The following is a 21,188-nucleotide window of genomic DNA, read 5'->3' as shown; positions in this document are numbered from 1 at the left end:
TTCGGGTAGCTCAATCACCTTCTTTTCTAGCAAGTCGTCTAACATTGCAGCCACATCAGAGTCAGGAAAAGGGTACGTCTTCTGCTCCAGCTCCCTCAAGGTGTCTTTGTACCTGTCTTGGGTGCGAGAAGGCTCCCCTCTCTTTATCTCATTCATTTTGTTCTTAGAGGAGATCTTGACGGGCGTAGATGAGGTCTTGATAAGGGTAGTATTGATGGTAAAAGCTTCATTGGCGAGCTTCTTCCCAGTTTTGTCTACCTTTGAGGCAAACACCTTATCCTTTTTTAAGCCGGTGATCAGCTCATTCTTCCCATAATTGGCAATACTCAGCTCCATGTCATGGGAGCAAGTTGCCATCTCCTTAAATGTTCTCGATTTTATGCCTTGGAGGATGTAATGTAACCCCCAATGCATGCCTTAAACACACATCTCAATGGCAGAGGTTTCAAAACGCCGATCTTTGCAATCCAAATTTAATGAACGCCACTTATTGATGTAGTCAACGAAACAGGTTCATCCTTCCACTGTTTCATACTCATTAACTCCAGCATGTTTACGGTGTGGCGAGTGTTGTAGAATGGATTGAGGAATTCCATTTCAAGCTGGTCCCAGCTATTGATAGACTCGAGCTCAAAGTCGGTGTACCAGTAAAGGCATTACCTTTCAGCAAGTGCACGAATTGCTTGAAGAGGTAGTCTCCCTACGTCCCAGTGTTGTTGCAAGTTTCGATAAAATGGGCAATATGTTGTTTGGGATTGCCTTTCCCATCGAATTGCATGAATTTTGGCGGCTGATAACCCCTTAGCATCCTCAAGGTGTCAATCTTCTTAGAGTACGACTTTGAATACAGCATTAAGTCATGTAAGCTTCCTTCGTACTACGCATTGATTGTGCTCATGATCATCTTTTGCAACTGTTGGATAGAGAGAAATCCCCTGAGCATCGTAGCTCGGTTCACCTCTAGCTTATCCTCAGCTTTCTCTACCAGAGGCTTCTCTTTCTTGTCAGTTTCCTCATTTGGCAAATCAACCTTTGGGTCAGCTTTCTCATCGTGCTGCGTCTCTAGACGGTTGACAAGTGTAGCAATCTGTAAGTCATTTTCCTTCACTGTCTTTGTCAGCTTTGCAATTGCTTCGTTCATTTGGGCCAATTGCTCCTTAATGGACGTCGCACCAATAGTCATAACTTGCATAGCTACAGGATACAAGCTGATGCTTGAGTCAGCATCAGAAGTCAACAACTCGGAATACCTTATCGGGCTTTCTTCCCTTGGTGCTCTTAGCGAGGGGAGGGTGATCACGTGCTCGTGACTCGGGTGCTCTTGCTCATTTGGCAGAGTTGATGTAGGGGTGGAAGGCACGGCAGAGAAAGCTTTTGCCTTGTTTCGGTTGTAACACCCAAAGTGCCTCCACTTACGGTAATGATGTTCTTGTTCTTCACATTGATTGCGGGAACAGCTTGATCCTTTCTTGATGCCATGTGTGTTTCTTGTGGATTTAAAAACATAGATGAGAAGCAAAGAAGTCCCAACAGGCGTGCCAAATTTGTAAACACGAAAATTCTGTAATGAATGAAACGAGAACACATGTACAAAGTAGATTTGTATTGATGAATTTGTAGGGTTACAATATCTGTTTACAATTTTCCTCTGATACAGTCTTCAAATTTGATGTAGATGCATAGATTGTTGATCCAAAGGTCGAGATGACTTGATCTCGAATGAACGATAAAACAATTGCTTCAAATTTTGAGCTTGAAACGATGCGTGGATAGTCTTCACCTCAGGTTTAGGGCAGCGGCAAAGGTGGTGTTGATGTAGGATTTCGTTGATTCAAGGGTATTGGAGACTTAATCTTGAAACAAATGTTGTTACAAGTTTTGAGCTTTCAACAAAGTCTTGAAGGAATCGGCACAGGTGCTTGTTGATTCTTCAAGGGAATGCTTTGGTTTTGGTCGAAAGAAAGCTTTGGCTTTGGTTGTGCATTCTTCTAAGAGAAGTTTGGCAGTGTATTAGTCTTCAAAGATTTGGCAGAGGTTCTCCTTTTGTGAGAATTTCGGCCCTTCAATGTAGAAATTGTCAACCTTATACTTGTCTTGGGACCTTGTACTTATAGACTTCCAAAGTCATGCCTTTGGGTGGATTTGGCTTTGATTTGTGTCTTGATTCGTCCATGGGAGAATTTAGGCATGTTTTGTATCTTAACTTCAGCCATTTTCCCTTGCTTGGCCGAATTATAGGGCTTTCTTGCCTATTTTGTGAGCAATCTTCAATTCTTGCTTGTTTTATGAAGATGATTTAGGGCCTGTTTGATATCTAACTTGAGAACGAAACTCAAAAATTTATTTTTTTTTTCTAAAAACACGTTTTGATTTAAAAATTTAAAATTCAAAACCTTTTTTGGTATGCATTTTCTCAAAACTAATCCAAACAGAAAAAGTCAAACGCCCAACCCAAGCAATTACCTGACCACCGCCTCCCTCCCATCCCTAGCGGCAAAAGACCAATTTCCCAACCACCGCATCCCTCACTTCCCTAGTGGTGACTCCTTTGGCTATTTACCAACTCCTTACTCCAAACTCGCGCTGACAGAGGCTAATCATGTTGGCGGTCTCAAACCTAAGATCCAACGACCATAGGGAAGATGTGGTGGCTATGGTGCTATGGTGGTGGCTATGGTGGATGCAAGTGAGAAGAGATAAGATTGAAGAGGCAATAAAGAAGAGAGGACTGAAGAGGTGAGAGAGATTGATTTGTCTTGGCCGGAGGGAGAAGGATAGAGGTGGTGGCAATGGTGGATATAAGTGAGAAGGGATTGGAAAGGCAACAGAGAAAAGAGGATTGAAAAGGGAATAGGGGAGGGAGTACATCGAATGGGATAGAGGAAAGAAAGGGAGAGAGAGACGGGAGTGATAATCCATAAAATAAAAAGTCTAAATACACACTTTTTGTGTTTTCATCCAATAGCCCTTGTTTTTAAATATTTTTTAGTTATGGTTTTGAGAATTGTATTCAAATCCACTACCAAACAAAGATTTTAAATTTGTGACTCAAAACTTGTTTTTGAGTTAAAAACATTGGATCCAAATCAAATATCAAACAAGCCCTTAGCTTTCTTTCCGGTTTTGGGAGCTATTTGGGCCCCTTGCCGATTTTAAGAAGATTTCTTCCTTTTGCCAACTTTTGGGATGGTTTTGTACTTCCTTTGCTTGATTTGTGCCATATGTCTTTGATGACTTATCCATTTGTGATGGGTCATATGTCACGTTGAGTTTTGTGATGCACCTTTTGTATACAATGAAATTTACATGTCTACAAATGCCCCCACTTCAAACATTAAAAACCTAAAAATTCTTATTTCCCACCACCAAACTTAAATGACACTTTGTCCTCAAGGTGTGAAAAATAAAATAAAAATAAACCAAAACAAATTAGGCCGATAAAAAGAAAAATAAATATAAACAATAGCTAATATTATGAAAGAAACGGACAATAAAAGACAATTAAAAACAAAAAACAAAAAAACAAAAAGGAAAGAAATTAAACAAAACAGAAAATAAAACAAAAAGAAGGAAATGAATGCACCTGGGGAGGATTCGAAGTGACGACATGGTGCAAGAAACAGAGGCCCTGGAAAAACAATGAAAAAGAAAGCACTGAAGTGTAGCGCGCTTGTATCGAACCCGTAACCTGCTGGAACAACATAAGTTGCTGAGCCTCTTCACACGGACCACACATGCTGATGGGAACCCTAAGGCCATCTTCAACCGAAGGGTCCAGAGGGTCAGATGATCGAAAATAGTCTAAAAATCGTCTCCAACCGAGGGCCAGGCCAGATGGCTGTGGAATCTGATAGGGCCCTATGGAATCGGAGAGGGCTGGCCACTTCCAGCCAGCCAACCAACCCCGGGCTGGCCAAATTTTTTTTAAATGTGTCGGTTATAATCGACAGTAATACATTTATAGTAAATAATATGAATGTATTCATGTCGGTTAAAACTGACAGGAATGCTTTAAATTTTTTTTTTTTTTACAGTTTTATTATTATTTTTTATTTACAAAATTTTTCCTATAACTTATATTTTTAATATTTTTTTTTCCTATAATTTTTATTTTACAAAATTTGTTTCATATTTTTTTTTTCCCATTTTTTCCTATAACTTCTATTTAACAAAATTTGTTTCATTTTATTTTAAATTCTATTTTTTTTTTCCAATAACTTCCTAAGCCATTATACAACATTAAATTAAATTAAATTAAGTAACATGAAACAACATTAAATAACATTAACCAACATAAAAATTCTACAACATAAAAAAAACATTTAACAACATAAAACTTAAACAACATTTAAGTTGTAGTTTTTAAATAATAAATTATGTTTGGCCCTATGGCCTTTTGGCCCTCGGTTGGAGACGATTTTTTGTGACAGGGCTAAAACGAGCCATCTGGCCCTTTGGCCCTCGGTTGGAGACGGGGGCAAATATGGTCATGTACTGTTCATTAAAATATTAATATCTTAGAGGATCTTGGAGGGCCAGAGGGCTAAAACGAGCCCTCTGGCTAGCCATCGGTTGGAGATGGCCTAACGAGCTTCAATATAAATGGAGGCCGCCTTTCTTATTTCCTCACTGCTGCCATTCAGATGTGCCTCACTGCCGCCAAAATAAAAATAAATTCAAAACGTAAATAAAAAGTTATGTACAAAAATAATTAACTAAGAATATAATAAACACAAATTATTTAAAACAATCCCCTGCAACGGTGCCAATTTCTTGATATGAATTTTTACTACCTACAAAAGTAAGGATAAAAACACTTAAAAATACTTGCAAGAGTACAAGGTTGTCGTAGTATAGTAGCAGCTTAAGCAAGGTCGTTTTCTACAAGGATTGAATGACTAATTTATGTAAATACCAAATCTTAATTAATTATTTGAAAACAAAGATTGGAAAAGGTTGATTTTGAATTTAAAAATAATAAAAACGAATTTAATTAAAAAGGTTAAAGAAATTAGCAACGTAAAGAAAATAAAGAAAAACGTTTTGAAAACCAAATTGTAAAAGCCTAGGGTTCCACCATCCCTTTAACAATCATATGCAATTTTATCAATTACTTATGAATTTTTATATACATGCTTTGAAGGTTAGGTTTTCCTAATACATATTTTCCTTGTGATGTTCAAGCGAAAACGTATATCTAACATGCAACCCATATGTGATGTTCAGATTAAATATAAACATGCAAGACTCATTAAGCTTTGTGAAAACCCTTTTAAAACCATGCGACCCTTAAGAGCGTGATGTTCGCCTTAAGTGAACTTACAATTACTAATTACAAGAAGCCCTCTTCAATTTCAAGGTGATGTTCCAACAGAAATTGCATCAAATTACTTGTCTAAAAACCCTAATGGTCGCGAATCACTAAGACAATTAGATAGTTTAATCACAGTGATTAATAATTCAAAGCAAGCATGCATCCGTTCGTAAGCAAATTAATAAAATCACATATTCATGCTAAGGCTCATGGCTTCGCCCTAGCAAACGGAAATTAGTTACAAACAACTATAAACAAAGGAGTTTTATTGAAATAAAAAAAAAGATAGAAAACACCTCGAAATACAAATCGTCAAAGCCTAGATAAGTTCTCTAAATTGATGCCTCTTCCCCTCTAATGGCTAAATAGCCTTATTTATACTACTACAAAATAAAACCCTAAGGGGTGTTTGTTTGACCGGATTAAGGGGGACTAGACTAGACTAGACTGTAGTCCCTTGTTTGGTCTGGACAAGGATTAGGTTTAATGGGACTAAAGGGGACTCATCCCGACTAAACGTTTCGCTAAACGTTCTTAAGGAGACCCCTCAATTTCAAGTGGACTACTAGTCTCGTTCTCTCCCCCGCCGCTGATCCCTCGTCGTCTCCTTTCTCCTTCGCCCTCTCCCTTCTTATTCGCACCTTCACCCACTCCCTTGGGCCTTCACTATCCCACCCAAAAGCCTACACCCATACCTCAAACAAAAACTGAAAAACAATCCACTGATTCCCTTCCTTTCTTCTTCGTTCAATTCACTCTCTTTCTCAGCATAATCATCATGGTTGCAACCACCAGACGACCATCACCAGAAGCTCGCCATCGATCTCCGCATTCGTGCGCGACCCAGATGCAAGTCAGGACTGAAAGCGTACCAAAGTACCAGTTGGGGTTTTCTTCGGTGGTGGGGAAGAAGCTGAGAAACTTGTGAAATTTAGTAGAAAGTTGTGAAATTTGGTATTTGAATTTTGTGATATGTGAGAAACTTGTAAATTTTGGGCCTTATGTTTTGTTATTCAAGAGAAGCAAAGGTGGGGTTTGACGGGAAAAGAGGTAGAGGGAGAAGGAAGAGAGGTTTGACGGGATGGAGAGGTGGGGTGAAAAATGGTTACAAAGATTGTATAAGTAAAAAGAAGAGGATTCTATAAAATAAAAAAAAATAAAAAAGGAAAAAGATAAAGTAATAGTAAAATATTAATTTAATATAAAATAATATAATATTGCAGTCCTGCTTCTTAGTCCGCTGCACCAAACCCTTCACTAAATCAGTCCAGCTTAGTCTAGTCTAAGCCAGTCTAACATAGTCTCTGAAGCTAGTCCAGTCCGAGATAGTCTAATTCAACAAACACACCCTAAAAGGTCTTAGAATAAAACTAGGAAACATAATAAAATAATAAAACAGAAAATAAAAGGTTTCCTATTTGAACTAAAATTCGGACTTCTCAGAAAATTAGTCTTTTGACAGACCAAATCAACTCCGATTTGGTCTAAAAATGTCTCTTTTGAAAGCTTGAGACGTCCCCTACAAATCCTCAAAGGAAATCTTCCTTAAAATATGCCATCTTGACCTCCAAAAAACTCAAAATGTCTAGAAACGTCAATCTGGGAAAGCTGCGCGCTGGGTCCTTATTTTTTCGCCACGGTCAAACGGCTAGGTAGAAAAATCTGAAACTTTGACATAATCATGTTTAAAGAGGCATGAACATCCTTCAATTGAAATCACTTCAAAATTCATCTGTTTGATCATTTTTTGCTCCAGAGAAAGTCAAATGTCCTACATTGAAAATATATAATAAAGTTTCAAAATTGTACCAAAATAACCAATAAACTATAACTAAGAATAAGGTAAAATATATGGTATAATATGGACTCATTTGTAGCCTAATTTTTTAAGCATCAAGCACACTTGCCACAAGCAGCCAACTGCGCCAAGGAAGGCATTGCCATCCTTGGAACTACGGTTGAAGGTGAGGTCTAATGCAGAAGTCATTAACTTATTTGTTTAGGTCTTATGTCGTTGTTTCATAGTATATAAACTTGAATTATATGAGATTTTGAACCAAAAAAGTACACTTTGTAGAATAGAAAGACGATAATTTGGTGTTAAAGAAAAAAAAAATTGAAGGAGGGGATCAGTACAATGTTATCGACTCCTCCGATAAAAATCAGTAGTATAGTACCTAAATTTCCTCCTACTCCATTTTTTTTTTTTTTTGTGTTATTTTTTTCTTCTAGCTATATTTAATTTAATTAAGTTTATTTGGTTTTTGTTCATTGTTGAGTTTAAGTGTATGTTTGTATTATGATTAATAAGGAAACAACAACACAAGAATACAAGATATATAAGGCAAGGAGTAATCAACACACTGATCACCTTTGAATCACTCCTACACGGCAGCTGCATAAAATAAGGAGCAGAAAGTAAGTCAAGGGAAAAAGCTAAAAAGCTATAACCACCCTATAAGTATGGGAAAGAAGATACATGATATAACTAGAAGTAAGGTGACAACTACACCCTAAGAATCAACCTAACCAATAGCTCCAAATACCCACTCTTGACTTTCATTACTCCCCCTCAAGCTGGGTCCAGAATGTTGATGGAATCGAGCCTGGATAGAAGACACTTAAACTGATTTGGAGGTAATGGTTTGGTGAAAATGTCAGCTAACTGATCAACACTCCTTGTGTAGAGAGTTTCAATCACTTGAGTTTTCACCTAAGCACGGACATAGTGGCATCAACCTCAATATGTTTTCTTCGTTCGTGGAACACTGGATTGGATGCTATGTGCATTGCAGCTTGATTATCACAGTACATTGACATAGGTTGCCTTGTTTGGAACCCCAAATCACTCAAAAGACCTTTAAGCCATATTAATTCACATGTTGTGGATGCCATCAATCTATACTCAGCTTCTGCACTAGATTTTGCAATGATATTTTGCTTCTTACTCTTCCATGTTACTAGATTTCCTCCCACAAACGTGTAATAACTTGTGGTAGACTTTCGATCTATTTGGTTTCCTGCCCAGTCAGCATCACAATAACCAATAACTTGAGTGTTATCATTTTTATTCATAAGAATTCCTCTTCCAATCGATCCTTTGAGATACCGAAGTATTCTCTTAACGAGATTGAAGTGTTCTATGGTAGGTGCATGCATGAATTGACTAGCTAAGCTCATTACAAATGTAATATCTAGTCTTGTGATAGTTAAATAAATTAACTTACCAACAAGCCGTTGATAGTAACCAATATTAGGCAGAGGTTTACCTTCCAAGCTAAGCTTGAGCTTGCTGTCAAAAGGAGTTTGAACTGGCTTGGCATCCTTCATGTTTGATTCCGTGAGATGATCGAGGATATATTTCCTCTAGTTAAGAAATAGCCCTTTACTTGATGAGGTCATTTCTATTCCCAGAAAATATTTTAACCTTCTAAGATCTCTGATGGAGAACTTCTGTTGTAGGGAGACCTTGAGGTTTGTGATTTCATCAGCATTGTCCCCTGTGATTATTAATTCATCAACATAGATCAACACTACAAGTTTTCCAACCACTCATGTTCGAACAAACATGGATGAGTTTGCATGACTTCTTTGAAAACCAGTTTTTTCAAGAACCGAATTAAGTTTGGCATACCAAGCTCTTGGGGATTGTTTTAATCCATAAACGGATTTGTGCAACCTACACCCCATGCCAGGCTCATTGTATTGATGATGTCCCGATGGTAGCTTCATGTAGACATCTCCAAGGTCAACATGTAAGAATGCATTCTTCACATCCATTTGGTATAGAGACCATCCTTTATTCACAACAACAGACAATAACACCGTTACAGTGTTCATCTTGGCAACTAGAACGAATGCTTCCTTATAGTCCACAGCATATGTTTGAATGAATCCTCTAGCCACCAAGCTAGCTTTATATCTTTCAATCGATCCATCTTAGTGGAATTTGATCTTGTATATCCACTTACTACCAACTGCATTTTTTTTTTGTGAAAGTCTAACTACACTCCAGTTGTTGTGTTTGGTGAGAGCAAGAAGCTCTTCCTCCATGGCATTTCTCCACACTTCTTAGCAGCTTGCTTCTTGAAAGGTTTGAGGCTCACAGTGACTGGTGATGGTGTTCAAATAGGCAACATAAGATTGTGAAACTTTCTGGTCAGACATGAAACCACTAATTAGATGTGAACATAGCATGTGCACCCAAAGACTTTAAGGTGTGACAGATTAACATCCCTTCCTTTTAACACTGCCATTAGAGATTTAAACTCCAAGACTTGACTAGGTAATCTGTTTATGATTTATGCAGCTGTCATGACCCCTTGGGACCAAAATCTTTTTGGTACTTTCATGTGCAACATTAGAGCTCTTGTTTTTTCAAGTAGATCACGGTTCTTTATCTCAGCTATGTCGTTTTGTTGTGGAGTACCAACACAACTATTTTGATGCAAAATTCCATTATTGCTTGAATATTGTTTCATGATGTGTGACATATATTCCGAGCCATTATTAGATCTCAAAGTTGGATTTGGGAATTGAAATGATTTTTTACAAGATTATGAAAGTCTATGAATGCTTCAACAACTTCACTCTTAGATTTCAAAAGGTATAACCAAGTAACTCTCAAGAAATCATCTATGAAAGTTACAAAATACTTATACCCATTAAAAGAATCAAAAAATGGCCCCCATACATCTGAATGTACAAGTTCAAAAACTTGTTTGGTCCTATTTGAGGATGAACCAAAAGGTAACCTAGTGGATTTACAAAAGTGATAAGTAACACACAGGATCACTTATTTACAAAGGTTTGGAAACAATCTTGACAAAATGGGCTCGGATGGATGAGCTAATCTTTGATGCCACAGGTTTTGGTCTTGACTTAAGTTAGACTTGACTTGAAATCCCTTGAGAAATGAAGTCTCCTTGGATAGGTAATAGAGACCATCTAAGAAAAAACCTTCACCAATCTTTTTCTTGGTGATACAATCCTGAAAAATGACAGTGTAAGGGGAGAAAGTAACTGAGCAGTTTAAGGCATGTGTGATTTTTCCAACTGAGAGAATTTGAAAAGAGAATGAAGGAACGTACGAGGCTTTAGACTCTATATTGTCAAACACTAGATGTAATTTTTTCATTCCTAACATTTTAGCTCCATCCCCATTAGCAACTAAAACATGTGAAGATGTAGGAAGTTTTTAAAATCATGGAGCTTGTAAAATTGGTTTGTCATATGGTATGTGGCACCAAAATCTATGACCCACAAATCATGCAATTGATTTATATTTAGAGTAGTTTTGAAAGTTGTCAATATACCTTGCATGTTGTCCTGAGTGAGCTTTTTCGAGTCAGCCAGAAAACCTGCAAACTTTCCCAGCAAAGTAATTGAGTTGCCATTTCCAGAGGTAGCAGCTTCATCACTCCCAGATACTTCATTCTTCATTTGAAGGTATGCAGCGAACTCATTTATGAGTGTGGTAGGATTGGAGGTAAAATTCAAAAGATCATCTGAGCCTTTAATTGACAGGGATAAGGCATGATTAGCTTTGTAACTGGAGAACTGAGGCTTCTTTTGAATAAACCTTTCATTTTTCATGAAGTCTGGTTTGAGCTCAGGGTGAAGAATCTACCAATGATCCCTCACATGTCCGATGGCATCACAATGTTTGCATTTGAGATGAGGATTTCTTCCCTTGTATTTCTTATCATTGGAGAAGTATTTCTTATCACTGGAAAAGTAAGCCCTAGCTTCCGAGGCAATCGTCGTGGTACCAGCGTTCATAACATTTTTCCTCATTTCTTCCCTTTGAATTGTTGCACAAACATTGGCAAACGTGGGAAGCTCTGGTTTCATGAGAATGTGGCTATGCAGATCCTCATATTTAGACCCCAGACTAGAGAGAAGCTGGAAAATTTATCTTCCTCAACCCTTTTAAGAAGTAGGTTTGAGTCCGTTGTATGAGGACAATATACCTCCAACTCATTCCATATACCTTTTAGACTTCCAAGAAGCTGAACAAAAGGTTTTCCATCTTGTTGCATGCTCGCGATATCCATTTTAAGTTGAAACATACAGGTTGCATTATTCTAATTTCCATACATCTCTTGCATGGACTTCCATAACTGGAAAGATGACTCAGAGTAGATGAATATCTCAGCTATCTTCCTCTCCATGGAGTTGAGGAACTATAACATGACCAACTGATCTTTGCTGAGCCAAGATTCATAAATGCGAAAGGAAGCATCAGAAGCTTCGATACTTCCATTTATGAACCCTAGCTTTGATCTTCCTCGTATAGCAAGTGAAACTGCCCTTAACCATGGTAAGTAGTTAAACTCATTTAGAAGCACAGAACTTAACCTTTGATTTGGATTTACATCGATCTTGGTTGAATTTGGTGACCGGCTCCAAGTGAGCTATCAGCCTCTGACTCGAAGATAGGGTTTTCGTCAGCCATGGAAGAATACTTGAAGAACAGAGCAACAAGTATCACAGAGACAAGTTATTCTTGCTCTAATATCATGTTGAGTTTTAAGTGTTTGTTTGTATTATGATTCATAAGGAAACAACAACACAAGGATACAAGATATATAGGGCAAGGAGTGATTAACACATTGATCACCCTTGAATCACTCCTACACGACAACTTCATAAAACAAGGAGCAAAAAGTAAGGTAAGGCAAAAAGTTAAAAAGCTATAACCACCCTATAAGTATGGGAAAGAAGATACACGATATAACTAGAATTAAGATGACAACTGCACCCTAATAATCAACCTAACCAATAGCTCCAAATACCCACTCTTGACTTTCAATATTCATTTCTCCCTTTTAATTACCTAATTTGATATGATGATCATAAGAAGGTATAGTTCGTGAGGTATTTGATGCTTTAAATTGCTCGTTTTCTTGATTTTTGCTTAATAATTGTGAAATATTTTCTTGAAAATGATTGTTAAAAAAAAGTGCATTTAGTGTAGCCTATTTAACTAAAGCATTATAAGTAGAAATTTAGTGGTATGATTAGTGGTATTCCTCTTAACTTGTAAATGAAAGGTATCTTTGGTTCGATTCTCAGCAAAGGCGAAGTTGAACCACATTATAGGAAGCCCATTGTAAGGCTTAGCCCACTCCCCACTCCCTTAGTGTACATACTATCGTTTGTTTAAAAAAAAATCTAAAGAATTATAGAAAGAGGTACGGCAACACAGAGAGGTGAATTATGAGGTGTGTATTATCTCACCCCATTGTGCCTTTGTTTATAATAGTAGGGAAGGTAAATTCCCTACCCTTTGGGTATTACATTACAATCAGGAAGCTATAAAAAAATGGTAGAATCCCATAAAGATTTACTAGGATTTACAAAATCACATTCAATTTCTAACTAAATTAAAATCGCAACACCCTCCCCTGAGTGTGTAAAAACTCAAGTAAATGGTGCATCATGTCTTCATCGATGAAGTAAGTATAGTTGATGAAGTTGTCGGCACATGAACGAATGCGAGTCTCAAATCAACGAAAGAATGCATAGATAGTAAAACTCACAAGACCTCACTATGGTAAAACCTAGGATGGGAGGATAAAAAAGAGAATTTGCAGTAAGTCAAAAATATACGTCTTCAGAACACAAGTAGAAGGCACACAAGGGTATGACTAACCTAGGATGGATGCCTAAAACCTTGTCAGGTAACAAAAACCCAGTGGGGAAAATGCTCCTAAGTGTAGGAAAAAAAAGTACATTAAGGTTAAGTGAGTATACTTCTAGATACTCCCCTGAGTTTTACAAAACTTCCAAATGAGAATTACAATCATTGCAAATAAATAGTTATGCATACTAATTCCTCGAACAAGTTTTGTTGAAGGCTGATGTTGGTAGTGACTTTATGAAGAGGTCGACAAGGTTGTATGGGATCAGATTGCTTGACTTCAATCTCTTGATGCTTTGCTGATGTGATATAGACGTAATATGCTTAGCATTGACTGTGTTGATGTATCGTATCTTGGTCTAGTCGATACATACAGCATAGTCTTCATGGACTTTGTTGGTGGATGAAAAACTGCAAGTTTTCGAATATGCTCAACAAGAGCTCTAAACCATGTCTTTCATGTGTGGCATAGTGAGGTGCGGTGGGCCTTGAAACGATCCGAAAATTTTGCAACTAAGGTCTATATTTTCGCCTTTAAGATATTGCGTTATTCCTAAAGGTAAAGACATAACCATTTAGGAAGATGTCTTGTGCGGGCTTGATAGGTAACCTGCGTTAGCATAACAACAAGTTAAACACATCCCGAGGACCAAGGGGGTTGAATCTGCTCGGGATCGTTGGGCTAAAGCTTAAATCCATAGTACCTTCAGTGTAACGGAGAAACATCTTTTATGCCAACTTAATGGCTATATGTAGGCCCAGTGCTTCATCTTCACCAATAGATGAACTATGAAGAAGATGTCCTATTTAATGCAATGAATTAAGTAGAACAAAGTAGAAAATTAAACTTATATATGCAACTTCAGGTTTCATAACCTCTTCAAGGGTCTCATTTGCATATAGCGTAAGAATGATCAAAGGTATACTCAAAAGGTAACACCTTCCGGGTGTAGTTCGACTGGTGGACTAGAATACCTTCGGAACAATGCTTGAACTGCAGGTCAAGACATAACGAGTTTTCCCAAGATCCTTCATCTCAAATTTCGTCACATGCTTGGTAGTTTTTGAAGCTCTTCCAGAGTCATAGTGAGATTCATGTCATCGATATAAACTGCAACTCTAGCAATTCGGAATATGACTTCTTAATTGAACAGACAAGGGCATTTAATCATATCCCTGACTAATCAAATAATCACTTAGATGGGTATACCACATCTGCCCAAAATTGCTTAATCTAAGTGAACACCTCATTTGAATTGAGAGGGTGTTCTATGGTCTCAAACTATTTGAATTAGTCCATGTAATTCTTTGGCAACTTACATGTAAATCTCTGTATCAATATCCCAATGAAAAAAAAATTAACCAGTTTGATATAGCTGTAATCAAGAAGCCTTGCGCCATAATGCGTGCATTACATGTCATTGTTTCATTCATTTCATTACGCTTCATTTCCCACTTGTAACACAACAAGGCTACCTCGGACAGTGTAGGAACAATAGGTCCAAATATGCTTCAGTAAGGAATTAAACGTAGATTGTAATTTCACTTGTTCAATTAGTTTTAAATTATTTTTATATATATAATGAGGCATTTTTTCTTAATTACTAACATTGTGAAAAGGGGTTAAAAAATAATCATATTTTCATTCAAATTTCTGTTGTTTAATTTCCTACAGTCCCTACGCTTCCGCAACGCTGTGTTCATTAAGCTGTTTGGCTCCCAATGTAACTTTCAAGAAATAATCTTTAATCAAATAAACTTTGGAGTTTTTCTATCCAAACTGTTGAACTCCAGAACTTTGCTGTTCTACTCTTGTAATCCTTTTAGCCTGCGCCACTATTATATGAATAAAAAATCAAAACAAGTTGCAGGAAAGCTATGAAGCAATTGATCATGAATTTTCCTACCCTCCAACTACTAAATAACGAAAGTACTGTCTCTCTGCACATTGTAAACATTAGTAATTGGATGTAATATTTCTTCTAACAGAATCGAAAAGAAAAAAGAAAAAGAAAAAAAAAAGAACCTTAACATATTTGAATATAACAGTTGATAATTCTAAAGCATTAAGAAAAATAATCAAGGGTATATTCGATATAATTGTACTTGGCAACCAGAATTGACTCACTATGAATGCGGACAAGTGATTTAGAATATTCCACTAGAAATTTCATGATATATATGGACTTAGCACACCACGCTTGATTTTTTATTTTTTTTAGATCAAGTTGTAGAGGCGGCTTGCTGCTTTCTCTGGCCAAAATTAATGTAAGATATTGGTATGTCCTATTAGCATGGGCAACATTCATGGGAAAATTAATTTTCCAAACTCCCCTCATGGATTCTCTTTCCTTCATATTTATTCTAACTTTTAGATAATTTTCTATGCTCATAAAAAACTTCGATGGTACAAGAAAAATTATTGAATAAAAAAATTACACCTAATTGAGCCGAATATAAACCTCATACCTCTAAAACAAAATGAAAAATATACAAGAAAAAAATAGGAGACATAAATCTAACCCTCTTTAAGGCAACAAGAAAAATACAAATAAAAGAGGGGAGACATAAAAGCGATCCTTCTTGAAAGCAAAATGAGATATACAAGAAAAATAGGGGATGTCATGAGCCTAACCCCTCTAAAAATTATAAAGCTTTGAAACACCAAATATTTTCGGAATAAAAATATAATAACACATTAGGAAAGTGAATCTAACCTGTATGCCATGATGTGCACTAATCTGAAAAATCAGAAGCCAGACCAACTAAGAAAAATTAGATTGCAAGAAGTAAGAACCGCCAACAGATGTGAGTCATGCTACACCAAAGATGAGGAAAGAAACTCTTAAATCATCATCGTGGGTGTGTTAGCTCATGGACGTATTTATGGTATGATTTGCAAATTGGTTTACAAGGAAAATGAAATCAGATTTTCATTTCATCACTTTAATTTATGCTATTACGTGGTAGAGATCCAAATGTATCCAATTTTTATGGATTTATGATTAGTTGGTAGGGTGCATTTTTGCTCACCCACATTAACTTTGGTGTATGCTCACCATACACTTTATTAGTTGTCATGTGTCTCATCTTCTAACCCTAGTAAACTTGTTAATTAATATATCTTTTTAAATTTTTAAAACAAGCCATCCCTCTTATTCCACTGTAACTCTGATTTATTTTATAAAGAAAACTTAACAAATGTCCCCGCCAAGAAAATATATCCCAAATCAAAAAAAAATTCAAAATCTGTATGTGCACAGAAATGTCCTCGCCAAGAGAGAAAGGGCTGGTTCTTTAGGTGAGGCCGCTATCGAATTTTATGGATGCAATGGTGCAGCCGTCGTAGTTGTCTCCGGCTATTGTTGTATGGCCTTCGATTACCGAGTCGACGATCATATAGCCATAGTGGAAGAAAAGGTAAAAACAATGTTCTCATCGTCATCATCGAATCTTTGGCCGTGGGTGGGTGGGTGTTCATGGGGTTGCTGGGTGGAGAAGTTGAAACACTGGAGGGTCGATTCTTATGTGACTAGCAAACTCATGTAGCTATAAAATTGGAGCTTAACATTATTGTCCCGATAATATTGATAAAAAGCTTGCAAGAATCATCAGATCCATAAATTTCATTTTTATTTATTATTGCAGATGAAAGGAAATACAGCAGCATTCACTCTTTAATCAAACCTTCAATATTACGGTAGAAGCCAGTTTTCGAAGGGAAAAAAAATATAAAGGGGATTAAAACCACACCAATATTTCATGGAAAAGATGACACGAGATTGAATCACACATGAATGCAGCAGAAAACAATGTTTAGTTGTAGGCATCCTGGTGCTCCAAGAGGTAGTTCTCAATCAACTTGAAGAGGTGGGAGGCCTTCTCTTTGCCAGCCTTGACATGTTCTTCCTTGATCTCAACATCACCCTTGGTGTAGTAGTGACTGGTGCTCTTGATAATGGAACCATTGTCGGAAGCTACCAACTTAGTCTCATAAGAGATCTTCTCAATTGTCTCATAGATGGCATCTCCCTCAATCACACTATACTTGTACACAAAGTTGTCCTTGTCAAGCCCATCGATTCTGTGCTTCACATAGCTGTATGTGCTACCTTCACCAAAGTTGATCTTCTTAATGGTTCCAACTCCTCCATCTCCTTCAAGGATCTCAGTGCTCTTCACTGCTTGTGGTGCAATCTTGGGGATGAGGTTGTCAGCATCAAGGACAAAGGCATTGTACAACCTAGCAGGGGGGATGACGGAAGTAAACTCGGATTCGTATGTGAAAACACCCATGATTCTGAGATGTGTTTAGGAAGTGGGAAAATAATAACTGATGAAGAGGAAGACTAAAAAAGAGATGATGTATTGGGAGATTTTGAGCTGTGAAGAAGTGAGGAGGATTATTGATATTTATAGGCTGAGGCTGAAGGTGTTGATCAAAAGGTTTACGCAAGCTCCTAACTGTTAAATGGGTTCTATTCATCGTAGACGTGGGAACCATTACTTTTGTACAAGGAATTTTGTAATGCAATCAAGGAAATGACCATCTGGAAATTGAATAAAGAAATGCCCAATTGCTCCGCGAGGTGGACTGACCTAATCTTCTTTTAATTTCTCTGTCATTTCCTATTTTATAAGAAAAAGAGTAATGTTATTCATACTATGTTTTTATATCACATTTCTATACTACTTTAGGTGGCATCTGATGTGAACAGACACATCATTTGAAAAATTTGCTAAACCCAAGGAAAAGAAAGAGAAAGACTCCTTGTATACCACAATCATCATTTAATTAACTAATTTTTCTTAATTATTAGTTTATTAAATAATGAACTAAATTTAAAAATCTGATTAATTCAAATGATGTGGTTGTTCACATCAAATGACACCTAAAGTGATATAAAAATGTGATATAAAAACATGATTTGAATAGCATTACTCTAAAAAAAAATGATCATATATATTAGCCCAAATAAAACAATATTGTCTGTGGGCTCTTGAAACCCGCTTGGGCTGCGTGCGCCCATAGACTGGCTGATATGAATCATTAAGCAAAGCTGAGAGAAAAATAATTTTAGGGAACTTTAACGAAAAGTTTCCGGTACTGTTAACTTTAACGAAAAATCACATTTTTACACTAAAAAGTCAATCCTTGTAGTATTCACTTTACCTTTTATTTTGTCCTTATCATTAAAACTCAAAGTTTTCAAACAATTTTCATTAGTTTTCCTTTAATTTTATCCAAATAACGTACAATAATTTAGTTTTTTTTGTCCGATCATACAATGCATGCAATGCGGATGCGGTGTGTATTGCGCTGTTATACACGGCCGACTTTTTTAATAATTCAATTTTTGTTGTCGCATTGTTTAGCATTTGTTATCGCATCTTTGATCAACGTTTCCCGTGACGGTTGCCACCTACTGACTCGTCAAACTAGGGATTTAAAGTTGATTAGGTTTTTTATGACAAGCACTAAATGTATTGTTGAGAGTATCAATTGCATATTAGACAAATATAGAATCTTGCAGTGCTTATATGTATATTTTTTATATTGTCAATTGATTTTATAATAGAATCTCAACTTTCTTCATGGTATCAAAGCAGACTATTCATTCGACGTGCCCTGGCTCAATTTTCTGGGATCAAATTCACCTCCTTAAGTTGGGCTTTCGAAACTCCTGCTTAAAAATATTGGGCCTCGAAGAGATGCATTGGCTCTAGTCCTTGGATTTGGATCCTCTCCTGAGCTAATGGAGAGGATCCTCCTGACCAATCATCTTGGGCCGTTGGATTTTTATCCAACGGCTACAAACAGGGGGATCCCTTTAAAGTTATAATAATTATAGTCGTTGGATAAAAATCCAACGGCTCAAGATGATTGGTCAGGAGGATCCTCTCCATTAGCTCAAGAGAGGATTCAAATCCCTAGTCCTCAATGATGACTTGGCTTTCGAAAAACTAGAGCGCGTACTGAAGGCATTTTTTAAATCACGATGTGCTACGCGTGACTTACACGTTTTAAATGTATTTATATGCGTAAATTGACAAAATGAAAGTCAAATATTGAAGTAAATGAATAATCTTAGATCGTGCTAGAAAAACTCCTCACAAACCAATCAAAGCAGCTAAATTTACATAATAAAATCGTTTTCTCAATTTTCATCTACATTCTATTGAATTTAGATTAAGAATAGAGAAAATAATATTTAATAAACAACTGATTGAGTCACATTATTATGTACGTGCAAAAGACCTTTTTTAGATAATATTGTTTTCAGAAAAAAAAAATCATTTGACAATTAATTTAATTACATTATTATGCATGTGCAAAAGACGTTTTTTATAACCGGCATTACACGCCTCTTAGGATGTTTTGAACGTGTTTAAAAATGGAGAAAATAATATTTAATAAACAACTGATTGAGTCACATTATTATGTATGTGCAAAAGACCTTTTTTAGATAATATTGTTTTTAGAAAAACAAATCATTTAACAACTAATTTAATCACATTATTATGCACGTGCAAAAGACTTTTTTTATAACCGGCATTACACGCCTTTTAGGATGTTTTGAACGTGTTCAAAAATGGAGAAAATAATATTTAATGAACAACTGATTGAATCACATTATTGCTAGCCTATTGTGAGGTACTAATTTAAAAAATGTACAAAAAGAATTAATTATTAAACAAACGCTGTTAGAATGACAAAAATACCCCTGCATTATTTGGTATTATTTTGGGTTACCTTTGAAATTTTTTGTTTTGGGGTCATTTTTGTCCAAAATTTTTTGGTGAAGCTTGTGACCCCAAAAGAGGTTGTTGGCTTTATATTTAAAAATTATGTTAGCTCCAAGTATGGTGACTTGATCAATTCCCGATGTGGGAATTAGTTTCCCTTGTGACCTCGTGTCAGGCCACTAATCAGCAGGTGTGTTAGAGAATATGACCTTAACTTTCTTTATAGTATTAGAGCGGACTATTCTTTCGACACGTCTCGACCCCCATTTTTGGGCTCAAATTTACCTCCTTAATTTGGGCTTTCGAAAAGTTGCGCTAGTACCAACTTGAGGATATTGACTGATTGGTTTCGAAAAGTTCCGTTGACACTAGTCCCTGAATGATGATTGAGCTCTTAAAAATTTTGCATTAGCTTTGGAATGTTGGCTTGATTAGTTTCCAATGTGGCATTTGGTTTCCCTTTGTGACCCCATGTTAGGCAACTCGTGAGGCTGCATATTGGAGAATAGGATTGTATATTAGTTATATGACATAATATACAATTACTATATGAGAGTTTCCACCAGTAATATTACCGAGACATTTTGTGACAAAACTTAATACCCAATAATATGTGATTAAGTTGGGACAATATCAACAATATTGGAGGTAGACCATGATGGGCCTAAAAGTTTCTTCATGATATTAGAGCATGTGGTCATGCGTGTGATGTCCAATCGCTACACGTGATGTACATCGCTTTATTTGTATTGTACATGTGCTAGACTTGAAAATTCGCCATACCTAACAGGTTATGTTGAGAGTAAATCTCACAACGGAGAAAGAAATGATATTGCATGTGCTTATGAGTAATTGTGCTACTCCCCATATTGCCAATTGGTTTTGTAGTTGAACCTCAACTTTCTTCATATAGTAGAATACATAAAATGAACAAAGAAGCATGCATGCATAAAACAAAACTAAAGTCGTGACATAGAGTCGATTAAATAATGTACAAATATTAGCTCGACTTATTATTGCTCATTACTATTCGAGCTCAATCAAAGAAGTCCATTCTAAATATCATCTCAAAGTTTCAGAAACACTAATGTAACGATATTTTAAATCAATCATCCGAACTTGTTTGACTAAAACACTTGGCAACGCATAACATTGCAATATAATGAGAGTCCTTATGTTGATCATGTCAAATTATCAAAGACACCGTCTAAATGCTCACTTCCAACAACACCGATATTGTCTAATTCCCTTGCACACTTCAACACGTGTGAGGTTTTATTACAAAGGCCTCGATATATGTTGGTGTGGGGTTTGGATATTTAAACTGTTATTTTCTCTGTCTCTACCTAATGTGGGATATTCAACACGACCCTCCACTTGGGACCCAACTAGTGAATCACACATGAGAGAATCACATATCAACAACCACTAGGTACTCACCCAACACGTGGGCCAAGGGACCTAACATCATCACATTGGGCC

The 21,188-nt window shown here is 36.6% G+C and overlaps 1 protein-coding gene across 1 annotated transcript; it reads right to left on the bottom strand.

Moving 5' to 3' along the window:
* Window positions 1-16,573: 16,573 nt before the first annotated feature.
* Window positions 16,574-17,364, bottom strand: LOC126606384 (major strawberry allergen Fra a 1-3-like). The gene has a single exon (XM_050273764.1). The coding sequence runs from the start codon at window positions 17,253-17,255 to the stop codon at window positions 16,776-16,778; it is 480 nt and encodes a 159-aa protein (XP_050129721.1). The 5' UTR covers window positions 17,256-17,364; the 3' UTR covers window positions 16,574-16,775.
* Window positions 17,365-21,188: the final 3,824 nt, after the last annotated feature.

The sequence above is a fragment of the Malus sylvestris genome, chromosome 16, assembly GCF_916048215.2.
Source record: "Malus sylvestris chromosome 16, drMalSylv7.2, whole genome shotgun sequence".
In the NCBI taxonomy this organism is placed as follows: domain Eukaryota; kingdom Viridiplantae; phylum Streptophyta; class Magnoliopsida; order Rosales; family Rosaceae; genus Malus; species Malus sylvestris.
This window is presented reverse-complemented; position numbering and strand designations above follow the sequence as displayed.

Bases quoted from the DNA above. Each gene is read 5' to 3' on its own strand.
- LOC126606384 (XM_050273764.1), bottom strand. From the start codon at position 17,255: ATGGGTGTTTTCACATACGAATCCGAGTTTACTTCCGTCATCCCCCCT.